The following is a 19,112-nucleotide window of genomic DNA, read 5'->3' as shown; positions in this document are numbered from 1 at the left end:
AGCATCTTCCAGAAAGCTGGATTGGCCGAGTTGGGTTGAATGATGTGCCAATGATGTAGCCCCCAAGTCACCAGACCTAATACCTTGTTTTTTTTTCTTTTGGGGAAAAGTGAAGGACAAGGTGTTCGTACCTCCAGGACTTGCAGCAGTTAAGGCAAAGGATGAGTGATGCGGTTTACTCAATTGATCAGTGATGAAGGATAAGTGGAGCTGAGAAAAATTCTTAGTGATTGAAGACGGCGCTCATTCCGTTGGATCCCGACCACTTAGTCACTCGTAATGAATGCACCTCTGCACATAGTGTGTTGGACATTGTGCCACTGTCACACATCTGACACAGTGCATGAGGGTTGGCCACCAAAGGGAAACTGAGAGGTGGAACTTAAACTGAGAGGATTCAATCCGGCATCTAAACTGGAATCCGGTGTGGCTTAGTGGATAAAGCGTCAGCACGTAGAGCTGAAAACCCAGGTTCGAGTCCCGATGCCGGAAAGAATTTTTCTTCGCTCCACCCATCCTTCGCAGAATTCCTGCGCGGAAATATCACATGTAGCCTACTTCGGTACATCATATTAATATCAATTGATCAGGCTACGTCCGCACAGGTGTGGCAAGAAATGGAGTGTCGTGTAGACATCTGCCGTGTCACAAATGGCGCCCACATCGAACAACTGCGAATGTCCATGGAAAGTTGGAGAGGTAAGCTTTCATGTTATATTATTTATACTGTAGGGATTTGTGAAATAAGTTCATTACAGCAGTCACAGGAATGAGTTCTTTTTGTACCAATCATTCAGAATTGTCCTGTACTTCATCGCTGTTTTAAAATAGTGAACTGAATATAAGGCTCGAAAATACGAATCGTTAAACATTTTATATTGATCAAGATGCCCTGATTACAGATGAGGAAGCCGTATTTATTTATCGCGACAATAAAAGTGTAGGTACGTAGATTGCAGCGATTTATGTTCTCACGTCGTAAAACAGGATGGGTAGGACAGCAGCAATGAAAGTCTGGACGTCGTGGTAGGCAGCACTATATTCTAAACTATGTACAGGCTATACACAATACAAAACGCAGACCGTCTCTGTCCCTCACGCGCGCTCCGTCACATCCGTCTTGTAGGGCTGGAACAGTTTGGGCGGCTCCGTGTGCGGGCTCTTCAGCGCCGTGGTCATGAGCAGGGAGGGCGTGGAGGCCGTGACGCAGTTGACGATGCCGCAGCGACAGCTGGGCGAGCCGTCGCAGTTGTCGTCGTTGTTGTTGGTGGCGGGCGGGCTGAGCGTGGGCGTGCTGTTTTCCGAGCGGGGCGAGTGGCCCGCGCCCGCGGGGCTGCCGGTGCGGAGGGCGAAGGGCGGGGGCGGCGGCAGGTAGGGCTGCGGGCGGTGTGGCGGGGGCGGCAGTGGCGGCGGGTAGGGGCCGTAGCGTGCGTGCGGGTGGTAGTACGAGTAAGGGCTGCCGTACGCCGCGGCCGCCGCTGCCGCCGCGATGCCGGGTAGCCCGCCCGCGCTCGCCGCCGCCGCCTGCAGGATGCTGGCCGCGAAGGCGGGGTCCGTGTACACGGCGTAGGGCCACGCCATCGCCATGCGCTGCCGCTTGTCCTTCATGCGCCGGTTCTGGAACCACACCTGCAATAACATTTCAACATTGTTACATAGGCCTACGTACCAATGTGAGAACTAGGTCTACATGGAGGTTTATGGTGTCAGAACACTCACAGTGCAATCCCTGGGTTAAATTCTTGCTGAACAGTGTCAGATGTGTGGCAGGTAAAGTGGCTGTGGACAAGATTTCTTCGAATACTTCGAACCTTCAGAATTCATTTTTGCACAATTCTAGGGTGACCAACTCTCCCGTATTTACCGGGAACTCTCCCATTTGAACTATTTTTTTAAAATCCTCCTGGCTTTCGTATTGATCTAATTCTCCAGTATTTATATTTATCAATCATGGTCGGTAATTTCTTTATGTATTCTGATAATATAGTAGGCCTAATATCTGCCAAAGTTATTTGAGGAGCTCGAACGTAAAACATGGTAACTAACATTTTGGTCAAAAAATGAGACATGTAGCGTATATTATGGTATCTTACATTCTGCGTCTAATGCATTAGTTACTTTTCCAACATCTCAACAGATGGCTTAAGTGTACAGGTTTTACTTTCCTAGTAGCTAGGCCTATACAAACTGTTGCATGTATAGCCTACCTAATAACTTCAAAACACTAAAACGTCACTTACCATGTTTTACTCCCGAACCCTTCAATTTAGATAATATCGATAGTTTAATAAGTACCAATTAATATAATTTTGTTTCAGTGATCCTGTTATCTATCGTTTAGGGTAATTCTAGATTTTTGCTTGCACTGTTGTAACTTTTTTTTTCTTTTCAGTTTACATTTAACAAGGAATAAATGTTTTTGCAGTATTCTGTTGACAAATATAATAAGTTAAAACTAAGAAACATGCATATTTTTAAATATTAGCCTATTGTATTCAGTATTGTGACCTAAATCATATTTGTATAATTAAATTGATAGTTTTATATTATAAATATTAAACCATTCCATCAATGAATCCTGGCTTCACACCCCAAAAAATTGCGCTAAAACTTGTCGTGATCAAGTCTTCCGTATTTTTATGACTATAAGTTGGTCATCCTACACAGTTCTTCAATTACAAGGACGTCATGATTTAATCGATTCTGAATAACTTCAGACTTCAAACTAATTACATTTCTAAGGGAGGTGACAGGATGCAATACAATAAATGAAACTTGTGTTTTCATGTCTGAGTAAAATACTGACCTAAAACTATAACCAGTTGTTAAAAAGAAGTAGGCCTAGCCTATAGGATGTTAAAAGGATCGATTGAATGCTACGGACAATATAGTTGTAGTGCATCGAAGTTATGGTGATGATCAGGGAAAGGATTTATATGTAAATACATATTTACTTATAAAGCTAATATAATTTATATTTTGCATTATCTTTATGTTTCACAATGTGTAGGGTTGAAAAATCCTACTTTTATTTTCCATATTTTTCCATATTTTAGAGTTTAGTACATATTTTCGTTAATTTCCATATATTTTCCATATTTCATATAAAACAGTCCATATTATATTAGGTTTAACAATAAAACAAAACAAAATTCCATTAACTTTTAAAAATACATTTCAACAATAGAGATTTAAACACATGTTCAGTAATCCCTTTAACATCAGAGTTATTTGAAAATTAGCAGTCCTATCAACAATGGGAAAGTAAGTTACAAAACTGTATTAATTTAATTTAAAATTTTTAACAGACTTCAGTTGTGCAGCTCAACAGTTAAATGCCAGTCAGAGTACACATAGGTTCAGTTTTGTAAATCATACTATAAAGACGGTAAATATGCCAAAAGTACGTCATTCAGTCAATTTAAAATCAAAACTAACAAGTTACATTTCAGAATTTAAAGAAGATGGTTTATCAACTGACAATAAAATATTATTTTGTAATTTGTGTCAGTGTGCAGTATCATCTACACAAAAGTTCCTGATGCAACAACACATTACAACTAGTAAACATCAGGCCAACAAACAACTAAATTCCAAGCAGAGACAATTGTTTTTAACACAACCAACAACATCGAATGTAAGATCTGAGTTTAACATCGACCTGTGCCGTTCTCTCATCTCTGCTGATATTCCTCTCTACAAACTAAAGAATAAGATCTTCAGGGAATTCCTTGAAAAATATACTCAACATACAATCCCGGATGAGTCAACACTTAGGAAGACGTATGCTCCATCCATCTACGATGAGACAATACAGAAGATAAGAGATGAAATTAAAGATAGTTCAATTTGGGTTTCCATTGATGAGACTCCCGACAAAGAAGGTAGACTTGTTGGTAATGTAGTTATCGGTTTGTTAAGTGAACAATATTCTGAACGAATTCTTTTACATTGTGATGTTCTAGAAAAGTGCAATAACAAAACTATAGTTAAACTGTTCAACGAAGCTATGGGTATCCTGTGGCCAAAGGGTATTATGTACGATAATGTGTTATTCTTTATTAGCGATGCTGCCCCTTATATGGTCAAAGCTGGACAAGCATTATCTGTTGTATATCCTAAATTGACTCATTTTACTTGTGTGGCGCACGCATTTCATCGTGTGGCAGAAGTGGTCAGAGACAATTTCCCTAAAGTAGATTTGTTGATTTCATCAGTGAAAAAAGTATTTCTCAAAGCTCCCAGTAGAGTTAACGTGTTGAAAGAAATGTACCCTGAAATTCCATTGCCACCAAAGCCAATTTTAACTAGATGGGGTACATGGCTAGAAGCAGTTGAATATTATGCCGAACATATAGACTCTATTAACAATGTTCTCCTTGCATTGGACTCTGAAGATGCAGTCTCAATTGATACTGCGAAAACAGTTACCTGTGACATAAGTGTGAAGAATGACTTAGCTCACATTCAGCATACATTTTCATGCATCATAAAAACGCTCAAAAGTCTCCAAAATAGGCACCTTTCACTATCTGAAAGTTTTGAAATTATAAATAGTACTGTGGAACAACTGAATCGTGGTAGAGGTAAAGTTGCAGATGCAGTAAGAGCTAAGGTGGACACTGTACTTTCAAAAAACCCTGGATATGAAGAACTACAAAAGGTTGTTGCTGTGATGAGTGGTGAATCAACAGTGAAGATTAACTTGGACTTATCCCCAGCAGACATTGTGAAATTGAATTATGTACCAGTTACTTCTTGTGACGTCGAACGCTCTTTTAGTCAGTATAAATCTATCCTCAGAGACAATAGAAGAAGATTCACTTTTCAGCACTTGAAAGAAATGTTTGTAACCTATTGTTATGGTAACAGACAATAAAAATTGTGTTTTGTTGAAACTACATTGGAAGATAAGGTACGTCCATTATATTTTTTGTTTAGTTTGATAAAAATGTACCAATATTTAACGTACATAGTCATTTTTTTATAATTTTAAGTCCATATTTAATTCCATATTTTGGTAAAAATCCATATTTAATTCCATATTTTGGTAAAAATAACTACATATATATTTACATATTTCATATATTTTTAGTCCATATAAATCCGTTCCCTGGTGATGATAATCATAATTTTTATCAATTTAATTTTTAATTCTTTTCTGAAACAGTAGGGCTATCTAATCCACTACAGCACTCCAACTTAAGTTATTGGACGAGCGTTTTCTTTGCTATGTGTAGCCTAATATTTTCTATATACCAACTCTTTGTGTAATTGCTTTATCGAATGTCTTCCTGATGCTGATTTCGGATAATTTTTCAGTCCTTGTGTCCATTTTTTTTGCTACAGTTAGGACCTACCAGTATTCATTTCATTCTCTCAATTTTTACTTTTGAATTTTTATTCTTCACTTTCTTTTATACCTATTTTTTCACTCGAAATAACAGGCTGAAACTATTGAGATGACTATGAATATACAGCTTGTTTTTCTTCTTTCTGTTATAGGCGAGTCTTGATTGGAATCCACCTGTATGTAGGCAAGTAGTATATATACAGGGGCTCTTGTTTATGCACATGCGCAGTGTGTTGTAAGCGAAACAATAACGGAGCTCCAAATTTTACTTCCGTATCTGTACATATTTAATTTTGGTGCATGTTTTTTTACTTGGTTATTTAACGACACTGCATCAACTATTGTGTTATTTTTTTTTACTTGGCTATTTATGACGCTGTATCAACTACTAGGTTATTTAGCGTCGATGAGATTGGTGATAGCGAGAGGGTATTTGGCGACATGAGGCCGAGGATTCGCCTTAGATTACCTGGAATTCGCCTAACAGTTGGAGAAAACCTCGAAAAAAACCGAACCAGATAATCAGCCCAAGCGGGAATCGAACACATGCCCGAGCGCAACTCCGGATCAGCAGACAAACGCGCTACGGCATGAGCTACGCCGATGGCCTTTGATGCTTGTTAAATAACTTCATTTAGTTAGGTGTTTTGAATAATAAGTTAGCTAAAAAGTAATCAATAAAAAACGGCAATACCATTCGCTGCATGATAAAGGAACTGAACTGTTTCGAAACGCGTGAGATTTATAATGAGAAAATACGCATCGCCGTCGTGAGAGTCATTCGTCACCCTCATTGCCCGAGGGATATCTGATGCTTTTTCATTGCACCTACTTCTGTTGTAGGCCTACATTTCAAGAGCCGAGTACATGAGATAGCAATGGTGTTAATCAGGTTTATCAATCAATTCGAAATGTAATCCACTCGTATTGATTGATACTTCTTTACCAGCTATTATTGAGGTGTTCGAACACTTCGTTTGCTTCCGCTGTTTTATTCATGATATGATTCTCTACCTCTGTTGATGCATGTTGATTCAAGAGTTCTTCATTAGTCAGTCTACTATTTTGGCAGAGTTGTCTCTCTGTACTGGATGCTTTCATGTTTCCATTTACATTTTTCCCATGTTTATTTAGGCCTACTCTTTAGATAAATATGTATTTCCTGTATGTTATTATGTTAATTACTTGTTCTTAAAATATCACGTTTCTGATTATATTTTTCTTTCTTTAACTACTTGCAGATATCAACTTTATGTTCCTGATCTGTGTCGCTGCTGTACTGCCCACGTTTCCATTTCCACACAGCTGGATTTTCTCTGTCCTGTGTGATTTCTGTTTGGAAATCTAAAGGTAGGTTATACATTCTTTTTTGTTAATGTATCTGGTGCAGTGCAGTTTGCTATCAACTCTGTTTTAAAATCTTATCTAGTATTCTGAATTTAGTCCTATTTCTGATGTAAATGAACGTCAATGATGTCTCCACGGCTCTTGTGCTTGTGTATCGTTGAATGGCTGGTCATTCTAAATAGGATTTTGAATGATTTTTTTACTGCATTTATTTAGCAACACTTTCGTGATTCTGTTAATATCTTCGTGTTCAATGTATGGCCAGTTAGTAATGGCAAAGCAAGAATTCTTATAACTTACGTAGGTTATTTATAGAGATGGTTAAAATTCTTGAATAAAAGGGGCTAAAATTCTTTGTTAAAAAGGATAAAAATTCTTGAGTGAAAACGAAAATTTCTTGAGTAAACCTTAAAATTTCACCCTGTTTTATTAAATTATTATGTTGCTTAAGATAATTGACAATTATAATTATATATTCAAAGTTTTACGTTGACAACAATTCTACTGTAAGATACCTAACATTATTTAACATTCAAAGTTGTACGCAGATAACAGTTCTAAGTTTGTACTTGTAAGGTTTGTTCTTCTATTTGTTAGCACACACGAGAACTGTGAAAAGAAAACGTTCACATTCAACATTAGAAACTGGAACTCATATAGGTCTAGCTTGGAGTGCTCCGTCCACAAAATCACTGTGATCTTCACGTAACGACAGCAAACCTTTTCGAACTGAAAGTCCAGGACTATTTTTAACTATGTCCTTCAGTTCACTGTATGCATGTACTGCTAGATCAGGTGATAGATTCTTTAAGATTGGCACCTGATCAAAGAGAGGTTTCAAACTGCTTTCAGTTGCATCAAACCGTTTACGAACCATTTCAACTCACACCACCTAGCGCCAGCATTCCAAAGCTTGTGCATTTTTCAAACAGAACTTCTAAAATTTCCAAATTTAGATAATGTACGAGTATTTATTAATTGCTGAAAAATTGCGTCTTTTCGCGAATAACGACAGAAAATATGTTAAATTCGTGAGTCATAGTATTCTCGAGAGTGTTTAGCGAGTTGAAACGTGTAATTATATATTTTATATGTGATCATGTTTTAAACTATGTTTATTTGGGTTTTAGGTTTTTCGCGATTTCGCGAAACACGAATTTTGACTGTTTCTAGTTATTTATATACTTACAAGACTAGACTCTTCGCGTTTAAATTGCTTGGTAAAATTCTTGAGATTTTTCTATGAGAGTGTTGAATTTTTATAATTGTCTAAGTAATTTCTCCTTTTTTCATATTATTATTATTATTATTATTATTATTATTATTATTATTATTATTATTATTATTATTATTTCCATTGCTTTCTCACGAGCTGCGGAAACTTCTTGTATTGGACAAATTGTCCTAACTTTAACTAATCATCGATGCATAGTTGTTTCAGGTCTCTTTGAACATTATCAATGTAGCTATTTCGGTTATGGTCTTGTTTCTAGTCTCTTCTCAGTAGGCCTCTTTTCACATGACTAGGTTCATTTTACCTTCTTCACGTTCTCATTACCTGCCCATTCCATTTAATTCTTCTTTATTCAATTTTTAGACACCATATTTGTTCATGTAGCTATAGCTACAATTTATATTTTTCTTAATTATCCATTCTTAGTTAATGGAGTTCTTCTTTGTAGGTTATACATATTCTACGTAACATTATTTTTTCAGTCTGATAATAAGTTAGGATATATGATTCATGATCTTGACGCATAAGAGGGAAAGGATTTATTTATAAATATGCAGCTTCGATTTTCTATGATAAATTTATATCTAGGATTTCTTAGTGAGTGTTCCCACCAAGCTAATGAAATCCAAAATAGCTTAGAAGAAATGGACAGGACCTCATTTAATTTAATTGATTTACCGCATTATATATAGGTATCTAGGATGACTAAGTAAATGAACAAAAGATAAGAAGGGGGGGGGAAGTCTTCAAACTTTATAGGAACAAGACACTGGTCCTACAGTTACAAATATTAATACTGATGAATGTTAGAAACGTGTAGGCTACTTCTGTTGAAATAGAGCAGTCGATATTTTGTAGCATTGCAGTACATCAAATCGCCAGTGACATTATAAATAGCGTGTCGGTGTCATGTTATTGTTGTAGTAATTGACAAGTTATTGAGTCACAATGAAGCGCGCCCCCCAGTCATTAATATTTCATACAGGATAACTGGTTGCACAGCCCCCTCGACCCCAGCGCTTAGTCAGCAATGTATAGCACTTGGACACTCCATATAAGCGCATCTCCACAACAGTTATTTGCCCCGCTGTGATAAGATTTGCTTCGATATTTCCGCACAATGATGGAACTGTTTCCCTTTCATATTCATGAGCTACTTTACCCCAGAGTGCGTCAACAAATGTTGAGATTTGCAATTGTACTGGGCCTAAATAGCTCCGGCATGATTTAGGCCTTAGCGAGCGGTGCTCGTGCTCCGAGACTGCTCTCTGATGTGGGTTCGAATCTCGCTTGGGTTAATTACCTGGTTTCCCAAACTGTACGGCGACGTCAAAGATGGTTAAGTCTGCATTGTTTTTACGAAGTAATTCGGTACGTTACTTACTTACTGGCTTTTAAGGAACCCGGAGGTTCATTGCCGCCCTCACGTAAGCCCGCCATTTGGTCCCTATCCTGAGCAAGATCAATCCAGTCTCTATCATCATATCCCACCTCCCTCAAATCCATTTTAATATTATCTTCCCATGTACGTCTCGGCCTCCCCAAAGGTCTTTTTCCCTCCGGCCTCCCAACTAGCACATTCGGTACGTTAGAAAAAGTTTTAAATTCGAGAAATAATCCAGTAGCTAATAATAATTACCTACTTGTATAAGTTACAAAACTTTAATTACGCCTATTCTATTTTAAGTGTGTGGGACCTGGTCACTCACAAAACGGATGAGAAAAAATTGAACAATTTTAAAGAAAAGTCTTGAGAAATATATTAAGATCTGTTTGCGATTCTTAGCTCATATACAATGATGAAAAATTCATAACAAGAAATTTATGATATGACGTTATTAGCAGAAGAGAAGGCGATACTAAGGGGTATTCTACTGGAACTAAGTGTGATGAATATAAATGCAAACAAGACGAAAACCATGGTTATTGGAAGAAAAATAAAGACGGTAAATGTGCGAATTCTAAATGAGGCAGCTTCAAATACTTGGAGTATAGGCCTACTGCGTATAAGAAGTAACATGAGCTGCTGCCAGGAAAGGATAGCAATGGCAAAGGAAGCTTTTAATAGAAAAAGGAGCATCTTCTGCGGACCTCTGGAAAAAGACCTAAGGGAGAGACTAGTGAAGAGCAGTGTGTAGAATGTGGCATTGTATGAAGAGCAGCGAATATAAGCATTTGAAATGTGGATAGGAGAGGAATAGAGCGTGTAAAGTGTACAGACAAAATAAGAAATGAAGCTGTGTTGGGAAGAGTGGATGAAGATAGAATGATGCTGAAACTGACCAGGAAGAGAAAAAGGAATTAGTTGCATCACTGGTTGAGAACAAACTATCTGCTGAAAGATGCACTAGAAGGAATGATGAACGGGAGAAAAGTTCAGGACAGAAGAAGATATCAGATGATAGACGAAATTAAGATATAGTAGGGTAAACCTACCTAATTTAGTGATTTATGAAATTGGGTAAAATATACTATATGCATACAAACAAACTTTTTCAAGTGTGCTCCACAGATGGAATCTATTATTTGAACTCTGTGTACGTATGTAAGCAGTGAAACAAATTAAAATGGTATTCTTGTTAACCACGAGTGATATTTTCCGCAACAAATCCTTAATATCACGAAACTGGGTACGTTTATCTTATACATCATATACGGAGACGTCGACCTGGTTGGCGAGTTGGTATAGCGCATAGCGCTGGCCTTCTATGCCCAAGGTTGCAGGTTCGATCCCGGGCCAGGTCGATGGCATTTAAGTGTGCTTAAATGCGACAGGCTCATGTCAGTAGATTTACTGGCATGTAAAAGAACTCATGCGGGACAAAATTCCGGCACATCCGGCGACGCTGATATAACCTCTGAAGTTGCGACCGTCGTTAAATAAAACATAACATTTTTTATGCGGAGACTAAGGGGAAGGCAGAAAATAGGAAAGATTGGAAAATGCTTCGTTTGCAGTGAAATACTTGGCCTTGGGCAGAAAACTGTGAATGATTGAATGACAATGAACATGATATTATGGCTAGAATTAATACGCCTAAAAAGACTGCGATAAATTAGCCATATTTTAAGAACTGGCGAGTTGTGTTCACAAACTATCAATAAAGAAATTGCAGAACTCATAACTGAGGCTTGATAGTAGGTGCTGGTGGTGGTGGTGGTGATGATATTATTATTATTATTATTATTATTATTATTATTATTATTATTATTATTATTATTATTATTATTATTATTCGTAGGTCTACAGATAGCATATTCTTACTTTCTAATCTTTCTTTCTTCTAAGAAGCTTGAATTATAGGCATGATTATGTAGCCTACATTAGAACTAATTCTGGAAAAGAATAAGGTTTCGAAGAAATACTCTCTAATATGCAGGCTATTTCATGTAACTAGTTACGAGTACATGATATATGAAACAAGTCGTTGCTGTCGATCCAAATTAAATAGTCACTCTGTGTTTAAAGATCTATTCATCCTGTAATAAAAATAATTTCATATCATGCTTACCATTCCTGGAAGGCATGCTTGAACTCAACAAGTTCTCCAAGAAATCCTTGTATAAACGGCGTACGATACTGAAAATCACTTTGTTATTATTAGGAATCCAGAAATTATGTTTTCGCAAACATTTCAAAGCCGACTTTTTGTAACACCACAGTGCTTCATAGCCGCTTGTTGTAGACAGTAAATAACAATCAAACACATACATGCTCAGGATATTAATTAATAAAGGTAGCCTATGGTTGAAGAAATACGGGACAAATAATCTGTATGTAGAATATAATTAAAAATTTCTTAAAGAAAAAAAGTTGTCATTATAAAAACTAAATCCTATTATCCTACACACAAAGACTAGAATATAGCCTACGTATTGACATACCACTACTAGCTTACACATAGTGGACGTTTGAATAATTTGGAGATACCATAGCCTACGCGAAATTATTTTCCTTAAATGTCTATTTGGCAATACTTCTTATGTTATTATTACTGTTTAGCTACACGGTAGGCCTATGCGATTTAATTTCTGTATACAGTTTGCTAAAGAATAACGTCGAAATATTCTCAATGAGTAGAAGGGTCCTAAACACGAAATTTGAGATACGGAATCCATGATCTTTGGATTCAAATTTTCATGTTACGGCATAAAGTCTCCAAAGGATGTCCACGTCACTGACTGATACTGTTTGAAATTAAACGAGACAGTGGCCAAGAATAACTGATGACCATTTGCATCATTATTTACATAGTACATCAGTCACCAACTTCGAAAGAGATATCAATTTTCTTGCATCTAAAATTCAGCCGAAAATTTCTCATTAAAGATGAGGCGTAAATTGTAATGTCAGATTTCCATTTGTACAATTGAAGCACATTTGATACTTTGAATTTATGAGTCTGCCAAAGTTACAAAAGCTAATTTACATAATTTAGTTGCTATTTTGTTTAGTTATATTATTTCTTCAATTTTTTAATAAGTAATAAATAATTAATTAATGAAGAGGGTATATATACATATATCTATATTTGAATGATATCTATCATTCATTTAAATGTAAATCATGTACGAACCAGATCTCCTTCACTTGTTATCATTGTGGTCCGCCGACTCCTGTTCTAGAGTAACCATTCATTTCTAATTTTAAAGCTTAATGTGTATACACACGTCATTAAAAAAAAAGAAAGAGCTCTGACAAATAGTAGACTATTATATTTATGACTACTTGAAGGTAGGCTATTTTTACCATTATTTTGCACGCGATAAGTACCAACTTCCCTTAACTTGCCGTTATTTACCTCTACGAGCGTGTCTGGTACATATCGCTAGTGCCGAGAAGAGTAATAATAATAATAATAATAATAATAATAATAATAGGTAATGGTTTATTTAACCTGGCAGAGTTAAGGCCAGACGGCATTCTCTAACACTCAACCAGGAGTAGACCACATAGTTCGTCAGAAAGTATCCAGAGTGCACCACTGGCAGTGGGTATACATTACACATTAAAAGTCTTACTAATAAACCGTATATAGTTTTTATACGAGACTTATGCAGAGTTGAGACAGAAAACGTTACTAATAAATCGTGAATAAGCTATGGACGTATAAACAGGCTGTAACTATACAATGGGAATTGCTTTGTAGTAGTTATATACACGAAACCCCTTGTTTGAGCGTTGTATATAGCGAAAAAATGGCCGCACCTCTAACAGCTGTTCGTATCGACTGTCATTTTATGATGATGGTTACCTTGTAACCACAGAAGAACAAACCAAAGATCGTAGAATTATTAGAATAATATTGCTGTAGCTTGTACTCTTTGACCAAAATGTAGTGTGGTAATCGATTGGAGCCAGTTGTACTATCGATATTTAACACGCCACACTAGAGCGCTCTACCGGATGCAATAGAGAACCTCAGATATTCTATTACCTTTCGTAACGAAGTAATGACGAAACTATGACGTAGCTGTGTATCAGTTATACTGTTATACACGACGTATGTAGTGATTATTAGTAAGGAATTTACACACGACTTATAAACGAGCTACTCATTGTATAAGTATAAGACAGTTAAACGTCTGTATAATAATAATAATAATAATAATAATAATAATAATAATAATAATAATAATAATCCGTGGCGTTACAGCCCGTGAAGGGCCTAGACTGACCAGCCGGCTGCTGGCCTCACGCCCACATGCAGAAGCAGAGGTGGACGATCATCCAACCAGAATGGAGGTATCGTGTGGTTAGCACGATGATCCCCCCCAGCCGTTATAGCTGGTATTCGCAACCGGATTTCGCTACCTAACGTAGCTCCCCAAGTGCATCACGATGCTGGGTAGGCACCGGTCCCATACACTGGCCGAAATTTCTTCCCCCATGAGAAATCAAACCAGCGCGCATTCCGTAACGCGAGTCCTAGGCGGGATGCCTTAGACCGCAATGCCACGGCGCGCGACTAAACGTCTTTATATAGAGTTTTTATTAGTAAGACCGTAATAATAGAGGATAAATTGTTGGGATGTCACAGGGGAACCGGAGAAAACCCGTGTGTTGCCTGGAACACGGGCTTGCCGAATGTGAGACGTAAATGTAGGATGGATCAACCTGGATTTACCCGTGGCTTATAACCACAGCGTACTAGTACTGAGCCACCGTGTCGGTTATAGAATAATGTAGAGTAAGCTATTTATAACCATATTTAGTAGACTAGTAATTTAGCCACAAGTACCAGTTTCGATTAATCTTGTAAATAGGATTGCAAATCTCACTCGTAAACTGTAATTAATTAGTAACGTGGCTGTGGAAAGCCGGCAACGCTGCAGCTAGAGTACACCTCAGATAGAAGTAACTTACCACCTGACGAGCGCAGACGTCTTGAAATTCGTTGTTATCATTAAAAAAACGACTATGTAATATTACAATCAACTGTCCACATGCTAAGTGCGAGCTAATGTTTTGGTAGCATCATCATGCCGACTGTTCGCAAGCGTGGATTCATTTCCAACTTGCATTTCTCGACTATATAGTCGTCGGTACCTTTCCTCTGTAAGTTAGTGAAGAAGGGGAGTAAGCAAGGGCGCTCGCAGGGAGTAGCCAGTTGTAACAATTGCTATCACGAACATTTTTATTTTTACGAGTTTTTTTTTTTTTTTTTTTTTTTTTTTTTTTTTTTTTTTTTTAGGAGTCCGATAGGCTACATGTTTTCTCAAACCCTCAGTAAACAATTCAACAAAAGCGTGGGCAGGGTAATTTATATTTCACAACTGGCTATTTTTATGTTCAATTTTCTCTCTCCTCGTCCATCCATTTCTTCTAATTTTCTAACCATCTTACTACCACTGAGATTGGATCCTGCGGGCATCCTTGGCAGTAAGTACTAGGCTACTATTTATGTTCTACAACGTTATAATTAATCTTACAAAGAATTGAAACTACTAAATAAATTGGAGTATGATAAATGGGTCAAAGAGTGCCTACATGGATCTAGCCCTCACCAAAATCTACCTGGATTATAATTAATTCCCGAATTTTGTGACACACGGAGTAAAGAAAACGTAACACCTCGGTGACGACACACAATCTACGCCTCTCTACGATGGGTTCATCCAATGTAGCGTGGGGGTAACGGGAGATTTTGATTTGTGCATTTCAAAACCATTAATTTATGTTGACACGACTATAACGATGTCCCCCCCCCCCACAATAATGCCATTTGGTGAACACAGATAAATATATGGGTGAGCAACATGCGTTTTCAATAAAATTATATTACAAAAACAACGACTGTGTAGAAGTTGCAAGATGAGAATTCCTTTGTCACTTTCAATTATGGAGTCATAATCTGAGTCCTTCAGTTCACGCTGTACAGACCTGGTTGAGAAATGAGAAACAGCAAGTTCATCACTGAGCAATAAGCATCTAGGACCAGGAAAACTGTCCGAACACCATATAACGTCGAAGCTGTGAGGACTTCTTTCTTGCGTTCTGTTTCTTTGGATTTGTCACGCCGCACTTTGAGCAGCACATTGTTCAAAGATATACATAGCCTATCCATTCTTGTATGGAGCGACGGCTCATACTGCAAGCATATCGATCGCCGCTGTACAGGAGTTGTTTGGAAATCATAGACTATCATTTCCAGAATTGGTGACATTGTTTAGCCGGCGAGATCCCCAGATCCTTCTGCGTGTGGGTTATTTTTATGGGCAGAATATTGCACGTTGTCCTCACGACATCAGTGAATTAAAGGCTAATATTCATGTGAAGATATTCGCTGGATCTTCGTTGAAATGTTGTGACGAGTTATGAGTAGAGCCCGGATGTTAGGCAAAATGCCTTTTTTAAACTGAGTGTATGTATGAAAGACCTATTAGAGATAAACACGTTTCCACACATTTGGGGACGATAGACCCAATTTTTATTTTGCCTTTTTTGCCTATTTTAGCTCTCGTTGCTTATTTTAAGGTTAAATGCCGTTTTTAGCCTTTATACGTCGTTATTGTACATTTTCTATATTTTTAATGCATTTAAAATAAACCGCACATAAATTATATCAAAAAAGAATAAAGAAAGGTTGTACAAATTAAAAAATATATTCACCTCACACAAATATTTGCTGAGAATCTTATTCTCCAGGAATAGCCTACATTTGTTTCCAAGAAGTCTTAAACTTTTCTCCCCTACCGATTTCACCTTTTAGGCCTATGTCACTTAACAAAGATGTTTGAACAGTATAACCCTCAGTGCTCAGATCACTTCGGGGTTTATCAGCAAAAGAAAGGGGATGAGGGAAGTATTAAAAGCAAGTATCCAGGTCCTATTACTGTTGTCGCTTGCACGCACAAGTCACGCGTACTTTGAAGTCTCTAATTCTTTCTCACACCTCTCTTTTTGAGACAATACACATTCGGTTTTTTCCGATCTCTGAAAGAAAGTAGAGACAGTCCTTCTTAAATAAGTTTTAAGTTTGCTCCAATCACTTCAGGACAAGTAGAAAGATCTTTTTCAACCATGAAGAACGTTCTCTCTGACAGGCGGCTCACTATGACAGTTGACAACTTAAAAAGCATCTTGTTGTGACATGTAACCAAGGAAAGTGAGTACCGTATGGGATAGTTTATTAAGTATTTGTCTATTTTTTGTCTGTTTCCATGAATAATAAATGCCTATTTCACTGTCTATTTTTACTATCTATATGCCTGCCTATTTTAACCAAAATGAATACCTAAACACCCGGGATCTAGTTATGAGGAACATGTGTTCGCGAATGCAGGAATATGTACGCAGAGAAAGTGCCCACCTATGGGTAATCTTCAAGAAATTATTTTTCCATTAGATAAGTGATAAATGGCATAGGCTAATTCTTTTATCTTAACAACCATGACCTAATGAAAGTTCAGTGTATTTAAAGTAGCACTACATGGTTATTAAAATCTCCCATTACCGCGAGTGTACAATTCGCTAATACAGACCTAATTGGTAAGTGCATTGCTCATGCATTGTCGTGTTTCTGTTTACATCGGACTGTTATGCAGACTGTTAAATTCGGTTATGAATCTAAGCGAAATCCTCAGTGTAAAGTTTATTGATGACAATGATAGGGTTCGAATCCAGGGCCAGGTGTTCTCTCACTCCCATTCACCACATCATCGCCACTGAGTAGCAGTCTCTGTGGAATGAAATGCGAGCTTCTTTGTGCCGCCGCTCCAATCGGCAGCCGCCTCCGTAATTGTGTGCGTGGGCGCTACTAATGTAATTATCACTCGCAACATTGTGAGAGGCTTTCGTCACGCGGGCGCTAAGTGATCGCGCCCATAAACTGCGGCGGTCGCTTTGAGGCTGCGCCTGTGTGGCCCGACCCAACATTATTCAGTAATTATTAAACAAATCCCTGGGCCTTTTCTCTGAATTCCGCTTTCCATCATTTCTCTATAATTAACCACCGCCGTGATCTTTTATGTTACTGCCGCATTGTGATGCTAATATTGCAAGTACAAAATGTAGAGAATGCATTAGAAGATCGGTCGTAGTCACCAATGTTTATATGGTTTACCTTGAGAATTCTTAATAATTGTGTCATCAACATCAATTAAGAAATGAAGAATCTCATGAATATCAAATACAACTTCTGGAAACAAATGTATAGGCTGAAAACCTTTGAGAAATGAACGACACTACACAAAATATCCATGAAGAAGATAGCCACTAATGCCAATCCAAGTGAGCAAGTATAACTTACTCGTATTAGGTCTAATCCTGAATTTAGTTTAATAGTATAGGTCATTGAACGGAAAAGATTACGTCATATAAAATGCAGCCTGCAATACAGAGCAAAGGGGAATAGGCTATAGGAAAGGGAGGATACCCGAACTTCAAATTGAATGAACAAGTGATGGCTAAGGGGAGGGAGAATATAGGCCACCTTACTCCTCTCCGCCCTTAAGGGGTTGACTCGCACGTCACGAAATGCCGATCACTGGTGTAGATGCATCATACAAAATAGAAATATTTTGGGAAATGTATATCAAGAACGAATAAATATTGTCAGAAGACACAATGTGACATTAAACAGCTGCTTGAAATTCCAGAAAATATAAACCAGCATTGCTTGCTATGTCACATATTTATTAGATATTGCATTTAATTGACTCATGAAACAAAATACCTTCTGTTTCATAATAAAGAAACGTTTACAAAGTTCGCATAATAGTTTAAAATAACTTCCTTAAAGTAAGTTTATATCTAATAATACAAGATGGGCTTTATCTTCGTCACTGTTTTAACAATAAACAATTCACTTGGGAGACCGAAATATAATAGTCTATGTAATTAACCCATACATGCATGCATGTATGTTATACTTACAGAGAACATTATCTTTCCACGCTCGCATAATATATGCAGCTACGCTGTGCATTGCCGCTCTATATCCGAGAGCGTGGCAAGATAAAATGAATGCACTATACATGTATGGTCTGGTAGGCCTATGTATGTATGTAATGTATGCATGTATGACAGTCAATATATCTGTACCTATATATTTATGTGTATGCGTATAATTCACCGTAGATTAAGTTTCATTATGTAACATTAACAAAATCAGTGCTAAGTAGGTATACGTGGCTTCTAGGCTAGTCTATGAATAAAATTACTAATAACGAAAGTGATATTAAGAATTTACTATTAAGTTCAGTTTTTTTACGATTGAACCTGTGATTCAGTCTCGATAGGTCTACGTGAATGTTACAGTCATAATAATATGGCTGCTATAGTGCTAATAGACCTAGGATATATAGGCCTAAAACTGATGTTAGAAACCTCTGTCAAGGTTTTATTTTCATATGCATTATCAGTTCTAATTCAGTCTCATTTGGAGTCATTACGATAACTAGTAGGGATCCATGTATGTTGTGGTATGAAATTATTATAGGAAAAACTGATAATGAAACAGTAAGCGAATTAAAATTATAAATTATGACTATAAGTGGGAACAAAAAGCGCACGCGTGCTGGCGCTATGGTGCCTTCAGTCAGCGGGATGAGATGTCAGTGAGAAAGGATTTCTCAGTAATCCGACTATTTCCGTCAGTTTCTTTCTTCTGTATTTTTTTTTTTTTTGTTACACTAGATTAATTTTGTCATTACACGAACGATAAATAACTAGAG

General features: G+C 37.3%; 1 protein-coding gene across 1 annotated transcript in view; it reads right to left on the bottom strand.

Moving 5' to 3' along the window:
- Positions 1–415: 415 nt before the first annotated feature.
- eve (even skipped) overlaps positions 416–19,112 on the bottom strand; it is a 33,907-nt gene continuing 15,210 nt past the window's right edge. Inside the window, exon 3 of the mRNA XM_069847470.1 lies at positions 416–1,629. Within this exon, the coding sequence (XP_069703571.1) occupies positions 1,096–1,629 (534 nt within the window). The 3' untranslated portion in view covers positions 416–1,095. The remainder of the gene's footprint in view (positions 1,630–19,112) is intronic.

Source organism: Periplaneta americana, chromosome 15 (genome assembly GCF_040183065.1).
Source record: "Periplaneta americana isolate PAMFEO1 chromosome 15, P.americana_PAMFEO1_priV1, whole genome shotgun sequence".
NCBI lineage: Eukaryota > Metazoa > Arthropoda > Insecta > Blattodea > Blattidae > Periplaneta > Periplaneta americana.
This window is presented reverse-complemented; position numbering and strand designations above follow the sequence as displayed.